Consider the following 18,994-nt stretch of genomic DNA (forward strand, 5'->3'; position numbering starts at 1 on the left):
TTCTTTCTAGAACAGGAAGGACACAGGATGGCTCATCCCATATATCTCACGATGGAAGAGATCCCTTGTTCTTTACAGTCAAGGGAAACATGAGGAAATATCTGTTGAAAGTAAACACTTCCCACTGGAACAACCTGAGGGGCCTCCAAAGAGCTCAACAGTGATGTCACCTAACACCTTTTTTAAAAAAAAAACAAACAACACTGAAGCAATGATAGTGAGATTCCTGTATTTTGAAAAGAACAAAAGGGATGTTGGCAGGGAATTCTAGATCAGTTAAACTTGATCTCAGGCTGGACAAAACAATGAAACAGTTAATCCAGAATTATACTGGCAAAATAAAATCAGAGGCTAAAAATATAGTGGAAAGTAGGTCTTGTTAGGCTGCTACCTTCTCTTTCCAGCTCTTGCTTTTTTTTTTTTTTTTTTTTTAAAACAGGATGACACATCTAGTAGGTAACGAAAGCAGTGCTAGTGCAGCATACCTGGACATCCATAGCAAGGCTGCAGCCACAGCCAGTTTAGGTGTCGTTTCACACCCAGTGTGCAGGTTCTAACACATTCCTGGCCCACAAACCACACTGCTGTCCCTGTTCAGTACATGCAACAAGCTTCAGCCCCAAATGTGCTCTGTGTATAGCAAAGAAGCAGGGGCAACGAAGGCGGCAGTAGCGGCAGCCTGATGACAGTGGCATACTGCCTGCAGTATGGGGAGCTGGACATGCTGCTTTCACTCAGTCTGCCCAGCGCCCTCTGCTCTGCACATCCTGGAGCCAGGGCAAGCTCTGGGCTGGGCTGCAGGGGACAGGGACACAGACTGACAGGCACGAATGGCAGGGAGATCCATATCCCCATGGAAGGAGAAGGATAGAGCTGAGGATCACAAGCCCTGTTCCTGGTCACAAGCAGGCTGCAGCCCCTGTCTCTGGAGAAACAAGTGCCATGAGGAGCCTGGGGCAGCGCAAGCCAGAACAGGCATCTGGGCAGGGTACAGAGACGTGCCATGGTCTGGGCCAATGAAAACACTGAGCAAAGTTTTCAGGAACCAGTCTTTCCCACAATCACCTTCTCATGAGGAGAGGAACATGAAGGACAACATTCTTTGCCTCAAACTTCCTTCTGTGACATCTCAAGTAACAAATGTATGCTGTGAGCAACCCATAGGGTATGCAATCTATGGATTAAAAACTGGCTCCCCATTTGAGATTCAAGAGTGATTGCCAATGGAAAAATAGCACTAAACAGAGATGTTAGCAGGTGCATGCATTGGCCCATTGCAATTATAACTCATTGTTGGTATAGGTACAACACACAGGTGGGTGAGATGAGAAAAAACAAGGAAAGAAGCTACACACAATCACATGACTCACATCATTCTCTATAACCCAGCAATGCACAACCAACGCAACGTACAAAGTGGCTCTGATGCTGCAGGGGATTGTCACAGAGGTAGTCTTGGGGGTCCCAGGCACAACATGAGCTCTCATGTAACCATTGGATCTACAACATGGGAAAGATTAAGAGCAATATGTAAGCATCTTGCATGCATCAATAAGGCAGTTACTAGATCCCTTGCCCCCAGCAGCTGCAAGCTTTTTGTGCCCTTGATTATTCAAGACTGAGAGGATGTACTTACCATGGTAAAGCACCTGCGAGCAGGGTGCCAGTCTTGCAGGCAGAACTGTAACGACATCCAGAGCCAAAAAGTTGAAGTTGATGGGTTCAACTTCAGAATACTGCCATACCGCCTCCTCATGGCAAGGGGAATTATACACCAGCCACCACTGTGGATTGCGCCTGTTTACACGAGGTGAGTTACAACATGGAATTGTCTTCAAACACTGCTTTACCAACCCTTGCAGGCATTCTGGAAGAAATTCTGTTGCAGGAATTTATTTTCACCCTGAGGAGAACACACCACCATGGACTACTGAAGCAAGACAAACTGTGCACATCTGAGAATGTATTAAAAGCCAGCTACCTACGGAGGACCTGCAACAGGACTCTGTGGAGATATGGAACAGATCACACAAGGTCAGCAGAGACATGACTGGCTCAAAGCTATCCCAGTTGCATCTGCTGTTTCCAATAGCTCAGCTCCCCAAAAACCTGCATCACTGTCCTTCAGTAATCTGTCAAGGGTCAAAAGACATGCAGAAACTGTCCCCGAAAATGAAAGGGCAGCTGCTTTCATAAAACCGATTTCTCTTTTACTGAGAGCCACCACAAATCATTCCCGGTGCAAGTCCTCTTCGGTAGGCAGGCTGAGAGACTGTCTAGCTCTCAGCGCTCCAGTGTCACTCCATAAAAGCATCGCAAGTCTTACCCTGCAGTAACTGATCACTAGCTCTCTGTCACTACAGTTACTGCTCTGTTTCTCATACTCTTCTTTTGCCAGGAGGTATTGTCTATTCAGTCCTTGTTGGATTGTTTTGTGGAGCACTGTGATTAGCACTGAACCAAAATCACCCAACCCTTATGGACCTTTTTTCCCTTCCTACTATCAGAATGAGATTTCATCTTGATGTTCAGAGCCTGGAGACCCAGAGGTCGGAGGCCACCACACGATCCACTGAGCCACCCAGTCCCTAGATCACAATGTTAACAAATCACCATTTATCTTTGTTACTGCAGCAAGTGTCCAAGGCAAAATGGTGCCAAAGATCATATCTGTTGGGATAACCTATTGATTTGTGTCATATTCTGCCCAATCCCTATTTTATTCTTGCTCAGGCAGAGGTCAAGGCGGGTTAAAAATAACTCCTTCAGTCTGAGGTGCAGGACTGAGGAATTTAAAGCCAGCTTGTTCTTCCCAAGGGTGGGGGTTCAAAAGCCTCCAACGCAAGCAACAGGAGCAGTAAGCTACAGCAGCTACAAGCAAGAACTTGCAGTCAGGGAACTCAAGCCATGGCAGAAGGTCTTGCAGCTTTAACTAAAATACCTTTTTATTTTTTAATTTTTTTTTTTGAGAGAGAGGGAGAATAAATCAGTCATCCTAGTTCATTCAAGCAACTAAGCATTACAAAAGTTTACGTGATGTACATACACAGCAAATGCTTTGAAGTACGAGTGCAGACTGGTGCAGATTCTGTTACAGCGTTCATACATCCTAGCCAAAGTACACAGCCAAACATCAGCATAATCTATTGTCCTTATTCCACAGTAAGTTAAAATTTTGAACTTCATTATAGGGGTAAAAAAAAAATACATCAAAAATACTAGAGTTGAAGTTGTCACTGCTGTTCCTAGCACTAATGTTCACGTGTCATTTCTGTCAGAGAATTCTCTAGGTAGATGCAAATGTTTATTTATATTATTTTATCCCATTTCAAAACCTTTTCTACAGGAGTTAAATTGCCAACACTTTAGAGATATTTTGCCTTCCATTAACATTATGCCCTTCAGGAAATTAAATTTTAAACTAATACCATTTCCCTGGCTTTTTCATTAAAGAAACATAATGTACATGCAAGCAGAAAACACTTAGAGCATCTACATGATCTCCTGAAAATTTTGCCCAATGATGCAAAAGAGGGTCTTACCTTTACACTGGCTTCATTCTCCCACTCTTATATACAGATTAGATGATTAAGAAAGGAACTCAGTTTGTTATTTCTTCTTCTGACAACAGTTTCTGACACTTGTACTAAAGCCAAGCAGATTTTAAGGGGGCTCTAACAGGTGGACAAGTCCTCTTTTGCTCACCTCACCTTAAATTACAGCTGAACATCATTCACCCAATGCCCACACTACTGCAGGCCTCTGAAGTGTTCTGTAGAAGGAAGGAGATTACACCAACCTATGCTACCAGGAGGCAGAAATGAGCACTCTGAGTGACAGAAAGAATAAAACCTCCCACTCATTACCAGCTCCTTGCCTGCAGAAGAGGGGGTATCATGAACTGTGCAACATATCTTAGAAAAGCCACTCACTTATTCAATCAAATGCCAATAAAATTGCTTCCCCCTTGGAACTGAAGGGCCAGTGTCTTTTAGGAGCATGCTTTAGTCATAGCACTCTGGATGAGAAACAACAAAAGAACTAACCACCCTTGTGCCAAAGTAGGGTGGCAAGGATGGTGCAGCACCTCCTTGGGAAGTGGACCAAGCAGAAACCCCACCTCTGACAGGACATGGGTATAAATTCCCCAGGTGGCATGTGAAAAATCTCTCTATAGGGAGGTTTACTGTATTAGAGCAGTAAAACCACCCAGGCTGAAGAGGCTGAAGTTTTCCTGGGCTCACAGACGGGCACGGGGGGGGGGGGGCAGGCTGGCTCACTGCACATAGCCATTTAACCCTTCCTCAGCATCCTGTGACTTTGGCATAGAGGGGGAAGGCATGTGAGAGCAGGCAGGGGATACTGGGGCAAAACCTCATCGGCACTACTGAGAAACAGGGACATGTTCATTTCTGCCCTGTCCCAAAACTGACCCGCCTCTATGGTTAAGCAGGCTCAGAGATGCCTAACCTTGCTGACCATCACAGGTTTCTGTCTGTAGCAACCAAGAGGTGGAAGAGCCAAAGGGCAGTTTAAGTCTCAGCAGTACTATGCTCGCTTATATGATATACGCTCCCAAGTCATCTCCTCCCCTGCCATACTCCTTCACTGGTCATTTCTGGAGGGGCAAGGCAGAGCTCAGCGCTGGGCTGAGTTACAAGAGTTAAGCAGCTGTGGCTGCCCACTTACAGGTTAAAGAGGAGACCACCAGCACAGGCAGGAGGAAGAGCAGCCAGGGGCAGGAGGCAGCAGAGACCTGGCAAAGCACTCTGTTCTGTTCTCTCTCTCCTGCGGTTCTGCGGGCGATTACTCCGGAGCACCCAGCCATACCAAAATCAATAAACAATTTCTACGCAGCCCAGGGAACTTTGCCACACTTAATAAAAGTCTCCAGTCACAGTTATGGCTTCATTTCAGCTTAACGTCTTCTTTAACTGTCCCTTCTTTTCAAGATCAATTAGAGGCACATGCAAAGAGAATAAAAAACCAAACCAAAACAAAACGACAAAGGAAAAACCTAAAAAGCAAGGTCATATGAAGCAGTCCAGCTCTCTCCCCCTCCTCACCTCCCTCCTGAGGGGAACGTGGAAATACAGGGACCGACAGGTAACGCATTCGGACACCTTGTTTACACGTGCTTATTGCAGCCTTTCGTTCTGGGCACATATCAGCAAGAGACCAGCCTTATTTAGGAGAGCTGGACTATTCCATAAGACTCAATTGAGCCTGTAGAAGACACCTTTGCTCCCTGCAATTTCAGTGCAAATTCAGCACCCCTGAAAAATAACTAATACGAAGGATGAAAGTCTACTGGTCCTCAAAAAGGATACAGCACATACACTCTTACGTAGATCTTCATCTGGTGCGGGGATGATCCAGTCTCACTGTTCCAAGCATGCCTTGGCTTCTGACAAGACACCCAGAACCCTGCCACTGAATCATCCTCTATATTCCAGTGACTTACAAGAGGAAAGGGGTAATGAAGTAGGGTAACTTCCAATTAATAGCAAAAGGAGGCAAACAGCTTTTGGTCTCTCCTCCCACTCTGCACACTGCAGAGCTAATATTGCTTTGATGTTCTGTATTAAGGTTGAAAGTATTAGAAAGGTTATCTGTGGTTTTTTGGTAACTTGTCTGAAATAGCTGGTTCTGCACCTGGGACATCTGCTCTTGTACAAAGTCTATGACAGTCACTTTGCTCAGAGCCTGGCCCATATGCCAGACCTTCAGTCCTTATGAGGCCTCTGGAGTTCAAATACTTCCTCAGATAGAACCCAAAGTCTGCCCTAGCTGAGCTGAACCCACAGGCCACCACGGTTATTACAGACAATAACAGCTGAGCCAACTCCTTCATTGTTTTGCAATGTTTTAGACCGATGGAAATTAAGATTTGACAGCTCCACGCCCCTGATGCCACCACTGCCATTGTATATTGCCAACTGTATAATGGAAACAGACTGAAATCATTACAACTCCTCAGTTCTTCTCGCTGCTGCAGGAATCGGAAGGGAAGATCTGCTTTGTGTTTATGCCATCAGACAGCACGGAGTCACCAGAGAGCAGCCCTGGGTAAACAGCAATTGTCGGGACTGACCTGTCCAGGGAAGACACTGCTAAACTGCTGCCACTTGGCAGCATTGGCCCTGGAAATCCTATTCCCACAGGTAACAGTTTGGCCTCTTAGATTGCTCTTGGAGAAATGGATCCTCCCACTAGAAGTATAGCTTTGGAGAGTAAAGCATGGGCACTGCAGAAAGTGGGACAACACCTCCACCATGCCTCTGTCACCAGCAAAACGTCTCCCCGACCTAGACCTCAAATCAGTAGTGCATCTATACTGAGCCTGGGTCTCCTCTTGTGCCTCCTTCACCAGAAAAAAGAGCAGAAGGGAGGAAGTTTGGGGACAGGCAGACACCACTCTCTAGCTGGCTCTCACTGCTTTGGTAGGGCACACAGAGAACTAAACGCATGCAGAGTCAGCAGGGCAGTCTAGCCTTTGAAATTTAAAAATCCAAAGAAGGTGGACAATAGGGCGATTATAGGAAACAAAAACTCACTCAGCCTTCAACCTAAATCATATTTCTCTGACAACATCTCCGAAGTGTGGGCTCTGCTCCCCAGCTAGATATCTATTCAAAACAAATCTACCTCTTATCTTGGTTCCTCTTCTTTCTGCCTATATGTGCCTTCATACGCGTATCTTCCCTGATGACTTTCAATGTGCCTTAGCTGGTATCCCAAGATGCCCTGGCTCTGGTCCTGAAAATGAAGGACAATTAATTCAGCATTCAACAGTTCAGCAGTCTCTTTTTTGCCATTTTATTTCACACTGATGTCATCGCAGATCATGTATCATCCTGCCCTTCCTCTCCTTTACTACTTGTGGCCTACACCCACATCTTTCTCTGTTTGAACAGCACGTTCTCTGGACAGTAAGTTCTCTTATTAGTAGTCTGTGAAGCCTCGGGGTCTGCTCAACTTCGGTATTGACCAGAACCTTCTAGGGACTATAGTAGTACAGAAAGTGATGAAAGACTGAGTTTACAATGATCCCACAGGCTAGAGCAGTTGCTCAGGGCATCACCTTGGTCCATGGATTGCTTTACTGAAAGTAATTCTTACGTCTCCCAGATAGAACTACTACTTTTCCAGGAGGCCACCCCATGCCTTTTCTTCACTTGACCTTTGCTGGAGGAGTTTAAAGCTCTTCAGACACCACTCACTGGACACTGCAGATTTTTCAGCACGCTCACACCACGGCAACTCTAAAATAACCCAAGTATGCATCAGATGGAGCGAAGCATTTCGAAGCAGGTTATGCAAACCTGCGCCTGGTTATACCCTCATAATTTGAGGCCTCTCAGGGAACATTGAGATCACCAATATATTAAAGAACACATCCGAAACTAATAGGGTGTTAAATATTTCCAATTCAGAAGAGCCTACATGGCTGGGAGGAGACAGTTCCAGTAAAAGACTGTACACTGCTGCATCACAAGCCTTCAGCAAGAGCAATGATTTTCTTGCCTGCAATATTTTACAGACTGTTTGAGGCTAAAGAAAATCTGAAAATCTGCCTTTGTTGTTTAAATGCGAGATATCTCAGTGATACCCTGTGACAGAGAGTTGGTCATCATCTTTAATATTTAATCTTGCGCTGTGGTTCTGCCGCCTGTATGAGTGGGTAAACAGCAAGGCCTAGAAACTGCAACCTACAACAGAACACAGTGACAACCACCACATCTGTAAAGTAACAGAAAAGTACTGTCTGAGTAGCTCCTGGTTTGCTTGGGAGCATTTGGAGGAAGAGAAGAGGGCTAGACAGAATAGACACGGAGGCTAAATAATGAAGGCTCTAAATTAGTCATTGCATGGAGCCAATAAAAACATCACTTGAAACAAAAGAATTCAGTGAAAGTATCACTGGGACAAAGGTGACTGGAGGGATGACATCTTGTAAACCATCTGCTGGCTGGAGTCAGAAGAGAACTTTCTCCTCTGCTAACATGTTACTACAGGTTTATTACACATCCCATTTGTATCTACCTGGAAAGCACCAGTGAGAAGCAAAGCAATCTCCTAGGCTGCGACAAAGCTTTCCATTAATAATCCATAATTTTCATCCACCAAGAGAAATCAGGAGGTACACAGCATTTTCAGAACTGCTCAAGATTCTCACCTGCCCACTCAACCCAGTTTTGTAAGCATACACTACAGGTGCAAGTAAGATGATATTGTTGCTGTTGTTGTTTTTCCTTAATATCCAAGCACTTGGATGTAGCCAAGCAAGGTCAGGAGGTGACCATTAGCATTAACAGTGTCTTGTCTCCATGGAAGCAAAACTACCTTCAGGGACCTGATTCTATGGGAAATAAAAAAAAGATCCTCCAGGAGAAAGGTAAGGCGGCATTAACCACAGGCTGTATAAGAACGTTGTTCAACTGTGCAACCTATGATGGCTGAAGCACTTTTTGTTGTTTGGAATAAGCAAGCACCTTACACAGAAGCTTCCTCTTATGATACTTCCTGAACACTTGATGGTTTCCATCTTCAATACAAAACCTGTCTCCATGCTGAGCAACCAAGGGTCCTTATCTAGGGATGGGAATGGAGACCTAGTAGGATGCGTAAATGAAACTGGATCATGTAGTCAAACTGAATAACATTCAGTTCATAATGACCTGTCATAATCATCTGCCAGGATATGGGGAAATGGACCAAATGGTTTCCCAAAGGGAGGTACATGTTGGAGGGGGAATGGTTAAAAACACAGACTAAGGCTAAGGTTCTGAGCACTGCATTGCATGCCCTGGGTACAAGAGGGAAGTGGAGGGGCAGCTTGAGAAACAGGTCCCTTTTCCCTGATCCCTCTACTGCTGGCAAGGCTATCATTTTATTCAGGAAAAACAGAGCACTAGAAGGGTCTGGAAGAGAAAAGACCACAGCTCTTCTTCTCCCTGCCAAGGTGACAGCCCTAAGGGCCCAACAAAGCGACATATCTGCTTGTCTTACTCTTCAAGGATCACTTCAGCTGTGGCATTGTACTGCACCCTCCCACCCAACTGGGATCATCTCCAGTGGCACTTATGCTTCAGTTGAGAGGAGGAAGGATTTAATACAGGAATGCCCTGATGCTAATGCCTTGCCAGAGGTGCATGAAGCACTCCACGTTGCCAAGAGGCCTGAAAAATATACAGTTCTTTGGGACAAGGTCTTTTGTCCTCCTTATCGGCTGATGTGCTCTCACAACTGGAAGTGGGACTGATAACCCGCAATACAGGTCACTGCAGCACCTGAAAATAAGACCATCCTTCCCTTTAAACCAACCTGCTTTAGTGCTTTCCCAGATGAAAAAATATAGTCAAATGTCATGCTCCTTCCTCAAAGCCAGACCCTACAAACCCCAGGAGCAGACAGTGACTGCATTTCTGCATCTGAGGATTATTCAGCACAGCCCACCTCTGCCTTGGGGGGTAACAGCACTGCTTGGATCGTCTCCCCACAAGCACAAGAGGGCTGAAGGGTCTGACCCTCTTTTCAGCTGTGGAGGAACACAACCCCTGCACTTAGAGCCCTGTCCAACATCAACCTGATGTTGAATGTTTCCAGTGGTGGGACATCTACCACCTCTCTGGGCAACCTGTGCCACTCTGGTCTTGTTATAGCACGCACGCAGGCTGGAGGGTCAGACCCTCTTTTCAGCTGTGGAGGAACACAACCCCTGCACTTGCACGCACGCAGGCATGCAGAGCTCAAACAGCGCTGAAGCACCAGCGCTGCCCTCACAGGGTGTGCGTGGCCTGGCTCCCCAGCACGGAGACCTTTCCAGATCTGAGTGCACCCCTCAATACATCAGGCCTATTTCAGGCTTCTTCTCCCCTCCCCTCAACACCCCCCCCCCCCTTTTAAAATGGCAGTTCTCTCTCTTCTGGCTTCACAGAATCCTTCAGAACTCCAGCATCCTTTGGCATTCCCTATCTGGCAAATTTTCATCCACCTTACCTACTAAAAGCAGACAAGAAGAACAAAACATCTGTGCTGTACAGGGCAGATGGATTTGTAAAGCTAGATGGTGCCGGGCAAGTGGAGAGTTGCTTGTTGATATGACAGTGAACTTGAGGGTGGGCTCAAGAGACAAAAAGGTGAGAATAAGTGACCCCCGCATTGCCTGGTGTCCCTCATTCCTCCTGGGACAAATTTGTCACTCTGGTGAAATTCCCACTTGGCCATCTCGTCCTTCTTTAGTGATTCAACTGCTTAGCAAGCGTCCCCCTCAGCAAACCCTACACCTCTCTTTTGCAAGTAGCAGCCTGCTGTAGAAGGGAGCCACTTTACCAGGCAATAACACCTGGTGGAGAGAAAATTCCTGTAAGCAGATTCCTTGTGACTGAAGCAGCAACCTTGACCAGTCACTTCAGAGCCCCATTACATCCATAATGATACTGTCTCCACCTTTCCCTTCCCCCCAGCATGAAAGATGAGTGGTTGTGTGGAACGAGTCCCCGAGCTGTGATGGGAATCCGTCTCGCTTGGCTGCAAAAAATATATATATCCTGGTATGGCTGTGATGAATCCTTTCATTATTCATCTGCAATTGCCCTGCTACTGCTGCTGTTCCATTCTCACTCTCTCTCTTTCTTTTATAAATAAAAATGGAAACAGATTAATGACAAATGTTGACAGAGATTGCTTTTAAACAGCCACACCTGAACGTGGGCTATGGGGGAGGAGCAGTGGCAGAGCAGCAACAGAGAGATGGGAAGACCAGGAAAGACTAAGTAAGAGATGGGAAAAGATGAAGATGCTCACTCCAACTGTGCTAGACGAGCAGTGACTGGAGCAAGGTATCTTTCTGGTGGTCAATTTGCTCCAACAAACGAGCTCTGGATTAACAGAACTATGCATCCAAAATATTTGAAATAACTACCAGTAGTCAGTTGTGCTGTCAAAGATACTCTGGAGCAAAGTTTGTTGAGACTCCAGCAGAATATTCACGGACAAAATGGCAACACACAGAGGGGCAGTTACACATCCCCAGTGATGAACACATAGTACCTGATAATGCTGTTCATCCCGCTTTACTCCTGGTGACCAGCGAATATCAAGGCTCTAGTCCGTGCAACTGTCAAAGCGATTTGTAGTTTGGGAATGTGGCTCAGATGGGCAAAGACAGTCTGTGACCAGTCACGCCACAGGTTGACACGATGAGTGCATCCAACAGCGGCAAACCTGGCCTCATGACACCCTTCCCTATCCCTTCCCACTGCATGAAGAAATACAACAAGCCTTTTACCCAAGCAGCACTCCAGGAAGCTCCTTAATGTTTTATCCCCTTATTGAAGAAAGGATGGGAGCAGGAGAGGAGAGGCAGAAGTGATATCCAAGTCTAAGGGAAAGAAAAACGGACTCACTTCGGATTCACTTCTGATCTTAAAATAACCCGTTGCAGCCATTCAGAGCTGGGCTGCAGGAGACTGAGAGCTGTTAAGGTGCTGCCCTCTCATAACCAAACTATATCTGTCTCTTGTAGCTCCTGACACAGTGTTCTCCTGAGCCAAACTTCAAGTTCTCATTGCACAAACAGGTGAAAGACCTGACCTCCAAAATGGCCAACTCGGACTGCTCGGTGTGCCACGCGCTGCTGCAGCATCACAGAGAGGGGCAGCGAGCTGCAGCTATTGCACCTGCCTGAGTATTTAGCCCAGATCTTGCATCTTAGACCTTTGATGTGCTCTGTAAACCCTGCACATTGGAATAAGTCTCTTCTCCCCCACGGGAGGACTGAAGCCACTCTCTTGTCCTTCATACCTACTGATGCCCTTTAAACCATCTAGAGGTCCAGAGATGACGTTATTTTTTTTTCCTCCATTCTTCTCTCTGCTTTTAATGTCTTCCTCCTCCTCCACAGACAACCTGAGTTCTGTAATCACTTCTCTATGTACCTCTACCCCTGTGGTGATCTCCAGTGGCTGCAGCCTCCTCCTCCTCTAGGTCCCATACTTCCTACCTCAAGCACCACCTGAAGATACCGCGTCTGCTAAAACCACCCTCTACCAAACCATTTCCAAGGCTATCTTGCCTTCCTGCCACCACTAACACCTCCTAGCTTAACTCCTCACTCCCATCAAAGTGTTTGGCACCACCTTTGAGGGCAGAGATGTGCATGGACTCATTGCTGCTTGCTCGTTGCCAGCCTCCCACTTAACTAAACCCATTTTCATCCTTCCCTCAGAATTGCTCCTGCTCTGCTGGTGCCAAGCCACCCTCCTGTCCTCCTGAAAGCAAACTGCTCCTTGGACTCCTTTCAACAGCAGCTAATGCAAGACATTACAGCACAGAAGCCTGCGCCAACATCCAGTGCGTAAACAAAGGCCGGATACATGAGAAGAGAGAAGGCACTGTCAGCATTTAATGACAAACACTAATTGCAAACAGGGGGATGGAGCTCTCCATCCCTGTTCTCTCAGCAGCCAAAAGCCATCTGAGCCAGGAGATGCGGCCATTCACAAACCAGGATCCATTAATGGCTGAATGGCCCCCTGCTCAGTGTCTGACTGGCTGCCACCAGCCTGCTCGGTGTCCGACTGATCCACTGAATGGACAGCCAGCCTCTCGGAGCTTTAGTTTGTACCTCAGCAGTGCAGGGACACAGAAATGTAAGGCCTTTAGCGAGGCAATTTCAAAAACCTTTCAGGCCTGCCACAGAGTTGCCCTGTAATCCTTGCAAAGTTTTAACTTCTCTCTGTGTCTCTTGTTTTCCTGAGAAAATTGCCTTATATCCCATCCCAGAGGGCTACGGAGCATGCTGTTTGTGGGCCTCAACTTCAGTACTTCTATAGAAAGCTGTTGCAAAGGACTGATGGCTTTTTTAGTAACATTCTCATTCACCAGAAAGGCTGGTTCTCATCGCATGCAACATGGTGCAGAGATACTCGGTATTGTCCATCAGTTTGCCCCATCATTCGTTACACCATATAAACAAACAAATCAGCCCCCTAAAGAGAAGAGATCCACATGAGGCACTTTGGGTTCTCTCGAGCAGGGAAGATCCGCTTTTTAGGAAGCGTATATGGTTATGTCACAGGAAATGTCCCTTCTCACCTCAGCTAAAGATGGTATCGAAATCCCTAAGGAGCACCCGGCAGAAGAGGAGCACGCAGTTCTTGGAGGCAGCTCCACATGGCTTTAAAACCCTCCCAAGGACCTCTTTCAGCCTTGGACTTCATAGAATTCCTACGAGCTGCTGAATCCTTGGAGAGCATGGGGTGACGGGCACAGGCCTGTAAGCGATTGAGCTGAAGTTAAAACCTTGGTGCTGCCACCTGGGCAAGTGTCCCCATTCAACCATTACTCCCCAGAACTTTCTCCCAGCCCACCCATCACCCCTGTTCTACCTTCAAGCCTTGGGCTGCCTCTGGCACTCCTCACACACGTTGAGCCATGCCAACTGATTAAACCAGCAGAAATCAAGTCATTTTTTGCAGTTAAGGGTGTTGATGTGACTCAAAGGGGCCCAAGGAGTGAAAGGTAAGCAGCAGGAGCTTACAGCCAGGTAGGGGAAGGCAATGGGGTGGAGATGGAAGGAGAAGGCTTCCTCTTTCAGCAGAGATGCAGTTTACCTCACCTCATGGCCTTGCACCCCATATTTCCAACAAAGAAAATAACATCCCTAAAATTTCAGTCAATTGCAAAGACTTTGTACAGTGCTTTAGGATGGATGTGTTTGGGTAAAAAAAAATAATAGTAGCAAAATGGAAGGCCAACACCCTTCCAGATTCCTACATGCTATAGGGTTTCAGCTCCCACAGACACTCAAGGTGATGCTGGAAAATCTTTGAGTGCATTGCAGCTGACCTTACTGTCCCAATCTATCCAGCTACATTTGCAATCCATCCTGCTCCAGTCCTCACCGTACTTCTCCGTTGATTTTAACCTACACAGCTCTTGAGGGTTCAGAGTCTCAGTCCCCCCAGTCCCCACCCCTCTCCTTAGGCTCTGGGGCCAGCAGTTGCGTAGTTACTTGTATAGTTACTTAAGACAGCCACATGAGAGATGGTCAGCCATTGTTTTGCTTTGGAAACTTTATTAGCTTTGATGCTAATTGTTGTTTTCCAAACCAACACCCTGCATTAACACACGTGAAGTTTTAGCCCTCCCAACATTGAGCAGATTTGAACTCTGTGGAAAGGCAGAAGATCTGGAGTCTATTGACCTTCATTCCCCATCACAAAGTCCAGCTTTCACTCAAATTTACGTTTAATGAGATGACATGAAGCGCCTAAGCAAGAGGGTATAGTATTCACGTGGGTATCAACCTCCCAAGCAAAGGCCCAGCTCAGCCTGTCCCTTTTTCCTCCTTTATCCTGCCCCTTGTGTCTCAGAGCTTTGCCCCTTTGCCCTTGCTCTGACTCTCTCCTGATCCTCCCATCAGGTGACAATTTGAATTTTAAAGCCATTTACACTCCAAAAGGTGCATAATCAGATTTTTATCCTGTACTTTTCTGATGTGACTTTTTTATTATGACATCAAGTACTGACCCATAATAAGGATGTAAATGCCCACTTTAATGTCTATTACCAGTATCTGCAGATGCATATAAAATTATAGTATCATCACATAACTACATATTAACCTCTTGAGCTCCATGACAGACAAACTCTCCAGGGAACACTGTATTCCAATTTTCAATTACCAGCAGTAGTTCAGTGACAAGCAGTAGAAGTTGTACTCATCCATATCCTAAACACTCAAGGTACTTGCAGAATGATAGAGAGGAGAGTAGTCACATTCTGAATACACCAGTTCTGGTGCTTCCAGTTGCCGGCTTCTTACGACAAGCGTTTGGGTCCTTCCCAGGAATAAATACACAATTACATTTAAGTATACGTACAGGTGGGATGTAGCTTACCTGAAAGAAATTTGTGGTTTTCAGCAAAGTTGTTTCTGAGTCAGGTGGTAGTGCATGATCATCACTTTACCCACAGCCGTTAGCAGAGAGAAGATAAGGTGTACGGCAACACACCACGTCGCATCTTTTACACTTCTGTTGAGCAAACAATGCATTTTTCTCAGAAAATGCCCAATTAGCACAGGTGTAAAGATGCAACGTGTGAGCAGGGAATTATGTGGTCCACAGTACTTTATTGCATGGATAAAGGTACCACAACTGCAGCTACCTGCCCAATCTCAAGATGGTATTTGTAGAAACTGAAACACTCTGATTTTCATCTTTCAGGTTAATGGCATTGTTTACACCAGAAATTGGGTATTCAGCTGCAAACAGAGCCTGCCAACGCACGTCCGACACAAGAATCCTACAAAAACCTGGAAAAGGAGATTGTTTGTGAGGTTTTGGGTTGGGTTTCTTTTGGAGAAGGGGTGGTTTTGTTGGTTGTTTGGGGTTTCTTTTTTTGTTTTGTGTGTGGTGGTTTTTTTAAGATGCACTGATATTCCTAGAAGATCTAAACCTGAGAATCAATGGAGACAACAGAACAAAATACAGGATAAAAAAGAAGACAAAAGTTAATACCATTTTTTCTTTGTACCCTTCCCCTCTTTCTCATACAGCTCAGTCAGATGATTGATTCTGGTTCCAAAGAGGGTCTCTGAACCAAGGGCATTCTTCCCAAAATATACACTAAGATTTCTGGTATTTTAAAATTCTGCTGAGATGGGCATTAACAGGCAGCCGATTTGTTAAACAACAGTCAGCTTTTCTGCACTGGAGAGCATTGCTTTGGAGTTTAAGGAAAACAATCAGAGGACAACACTTGAAATATCAGTGCAAGATGTGAGTCAATAGTCCTACCATCCCATGCTGTTCAGGTAAAAATATGTAAAGTGTAACTGCTCAAGAGCAAGTTTTCACCTACCTATTGCTCCTTCTGGAGTTGTAGGAGACAAGCTACCTCACAGCAGATCCCCTGTGGAACTATGCATTTGGGCTGCTCTTTGAATTCCTTTGGTGTCCAGGAATAACAGACGTTTCCAGAGACAAAGCATTTTTTAGACAGCTAAAATATGAAATGAATACATACCAAAAATTCCTAGCTCAAAAATAAACAATATATATACATATACACACACCTTGTTGCAGATAAAAATACTCAAAAGTGAAAAAATGAACTGCCATCCTAATTAATCCCTCTGTGCATGTGCATTACAATAATCCCAAATCAAATGATCCCATCGTTTATTTTCTGGGAGGGACTAGCTTCAGACTGACCACAGAACACACACCTCTGGAAAGGTGGGGCCAGGAACCGACGGAGGTTGGGTCTGATGCATTTGCTGCTGAAGACAGAAAGGACAAAGTGGGAAACTGCCAAGGCAAAGTTCTTGTGATGAAAGCAATTGCCCACCCACGCTGGAGCGACACCTGCCTGTTGCCATCTCTCTAATATCCAAGAGGCCAGAGAGCGACTTCAGCAACGGGGACCGTGCTCCCCACCTCATCAGTTACTGTGGCTGGATTTGCAGAAGCTCTGAGCCTTCATACCTGCTGTGGAGCTTCGTGGGAAATACAATTTGAACCTACAAAAAAGTACAAAGCAAGCCACTCCAAATTTCCAGCGCCCAGGTGTCTCACCTTGGGCCCCCCCAATTCAGAGACAACTCCTGAGTTCTGCTTCAGTCACTCTGACTTAAAACTCCCCATCTATAAAATAAGGGTGACAGTAACATCCAAATTCTCAGCACATAAATAAATTCATTAACATTCTATGCTGCCATAGCAGGAGGTACCCTGAAAACACTAACAAGGAAATTACTTCTTCCCTCTTCAGAGCAGAGCCTGGATGCTGTGCAGTCAATAAAGCTTGAAGTCAGCTGAAATGAGGCAAATAAACCCAAACTCCTACACTGACTGAGGCAGGAACCTCATGTGAAAGGGGGAGGAAACAGGATGGAACACCCAACCCTCAAGCCCACCAACAAACCACGCAGCTGCCTGACTGCGTCGTACCGTGCATGCAGAAGGGCATCAATTCCAGCAACACAGGCCATTTGAATTGTAGCCTTTGTCATGGGAACACAAATTTTCCAGTTTTCCTTTTTTATTGGTGGGTTAAAGAAGGTTATTTGTTTAAATGTCTAAATAAATACGTAGACACGGAAGCTTGTTTTCTTCTGTGAAACGCCACCTGCCCTGTGGTAGCCCTGTGGTAGCCCTGTGGTAGCCCCTGTACTGCTTGAGTGCAGGGCAATGGCTGCACCTCATGGTACCTCTCCTGGGAATCAGACCCCGCACTCCCCATTCCCACTCCTTACTGTCTCCACAGTACCTGAAAGGACCAGCAAGGGATAAAAGGCACATGAAAGCTCCCCTCACTGCTCTTGTTTTATATAGGCTCCTCTTCGTGGTGACACTGGACAGTCAGGAAAGAAAAGACTGGACTCCTTTCACTCACCATACAACGCTCAGCATTAAGAGCATCTTCACCTCTGGCTTTCTCAACTTGGGAATGCTCGTTTCCCCATGGTGGGGGCTGAGTGAGGCCAAACACTTGCAAATTACGTGTGATGAAGCAGGATGAAGAAAAGCCCTAAGGCAATGGTGGTGAACCTCTCAGAAAGCTGGTGTCAAAATTACTAAAAAACCATCAGTGTCAGTGCTGGCATTAGTTTAGCAGAACCACTGGCTTGGCATCATTGCCCCTGCAGGCAGTCTGTGTGGAGGAAGCTATGACACCTCTCAAAGTAAGATTTCTCCAACTACATGTGATTTTAAAAGTGTGTTTTGCAAAATCAGTGTGTTTCATCTGCCTAATGGCAGAAAATCCTGACTAAGAACTGCTTCTTCTCATCTTTAGACACCTCCCTGTTGCTCCCCCACTAGAAATGAATGAATGAAATTAATGTCCTTTAGCATTTTGAAACTCTAACCTATGTTTCATTGGAAAACTACTATCAAGTATCAAGTATTGCTTTACTTCAGTAGAGAACAAAACTTGTACCCCCAGATTTGAAACACCCTTTATTTAGATGTGAGAAATCCTCCCTCAGTCTGTAGGAAGTCTACTTGTATTCATTTGTAGGTTCAGTTGATTCTCTGAGCAAGAAAAGTATGAAGCAAACATGTTCTGAAAAATATCAAAATAGCTAACAGCCACCACAGTCAGCCCTGTTACCGAATTTACCACCAGCTATTCAAACTGAACTGAGAAAATTCGCAGCCCTTGGGTGTAAAATTAAGGGCCTGTGAACAAGAGTCATTCAGCTTTTTCTTTCTTTTTTTTTTTTTTAAATAGAAATTCCTCCAATTATCAAATTAAATGCTTCGTTACTCAGAAAAAAATGCAAGTGTGGGGAAGACTGAACCAGTTCATAATAATTTTTAGGTATCTGACATTTTTGACTGTGACCCATAGCTCATCACGTTTGCCAAATCTGGGCACTTCCTATAGGAGAATCTAATGTTAAGAGCTCTTTTCCCCTTGCTCCCAACAAACATCAGCACATTTCACCAGGAACACTTCCCAGTTCTCACAGGTGCAGCTTGCAGATGACAGAGGAAAACCATAACTTTTAGAAAATCGGACATCCCCCCTCCCCTTAATATAGTGTTGAGAACTTGAAGCAATTTCCCGAGGATCTTCACCTTTTTGCTTAAAAGCATTTGATCAACTTTTGATCTATTGTGTTATAATTTATTCCTTGGAACAGTTAAGGCAGAGGGAGTCCCGTTTTGTTCCTTCCACAAGTGTGCATAGCTATGAATACTGGGACACAAATATATGCAAAAGAAAATTCAAAGTCCACTGGTCATTGGATCTTTGAAGCCACTGCTATCATGGTAAAAAAGAACGATGCCAACCTATCTACAAAGGATGTTAGCATTGGCAAAATGAATAGATATCCATTAAAATATCAATGGAGACTGACCTGCTCATTTAAACAAAATCCCTTTTGGGACTGAGCAGATCTGGAGGAGTGACTTGGAAGTGAAAGACTACTTAAGAAACTCTGGAATTGTTTCAAATTCCAAACAGGGAG

General features: G+C 45.3%; 1 protein-coding gene across 4 annotated transcripts in view; it reads right to left on the reverse strand.

Moving 5' to 3' along the window:
- Positions 1–249: 249 nt before the first annotated feature.
- Positions 250–18,994, reverse strand: part of GPATCH2L (G-patch domain containing 2 like) — a 60,619-nt gene continuing 41,874 nt past the window's right edge. For 2 of the 4 annotated variants that reach the window (XM_056345247.1, XM_056345246.1), the window contains exons 11-12: positions 1,637–1,797; positions 250–1,500 (exon numbers count right to left, since the gene is read on the reverse strand). In XM_056345247.1, coding sequence (XP_056201222.1) covers positions 1,372–1,500; positions 1,637–1,797 — 290 coding nt within the window. In that variant the 3' untranslated portion in view covers positions 250–1,371. The remainder of the gene's footprint in view (positions 1,501–1,636; positions 1,798–18,994) is intronic. The other 2 variants (XM_056345249.1, XM_056345248.1) reach the window with 2 other exon arrangements.

The sequence above is a fragment of the Falco biarmicus genome, chromosome 7, assembly GCF_023638135.1.
Source record: "Falco biarmicus isolate bFalBia1 chromosome 7, bFalBia1.pri, whole genome shotgun sequence".
Classification (NCBI taxonomy): Eukaryota; Metazoa; Chordata; class Aves; order Falconiformes; family Falconidae; genus Falco; species Falco biarmicus.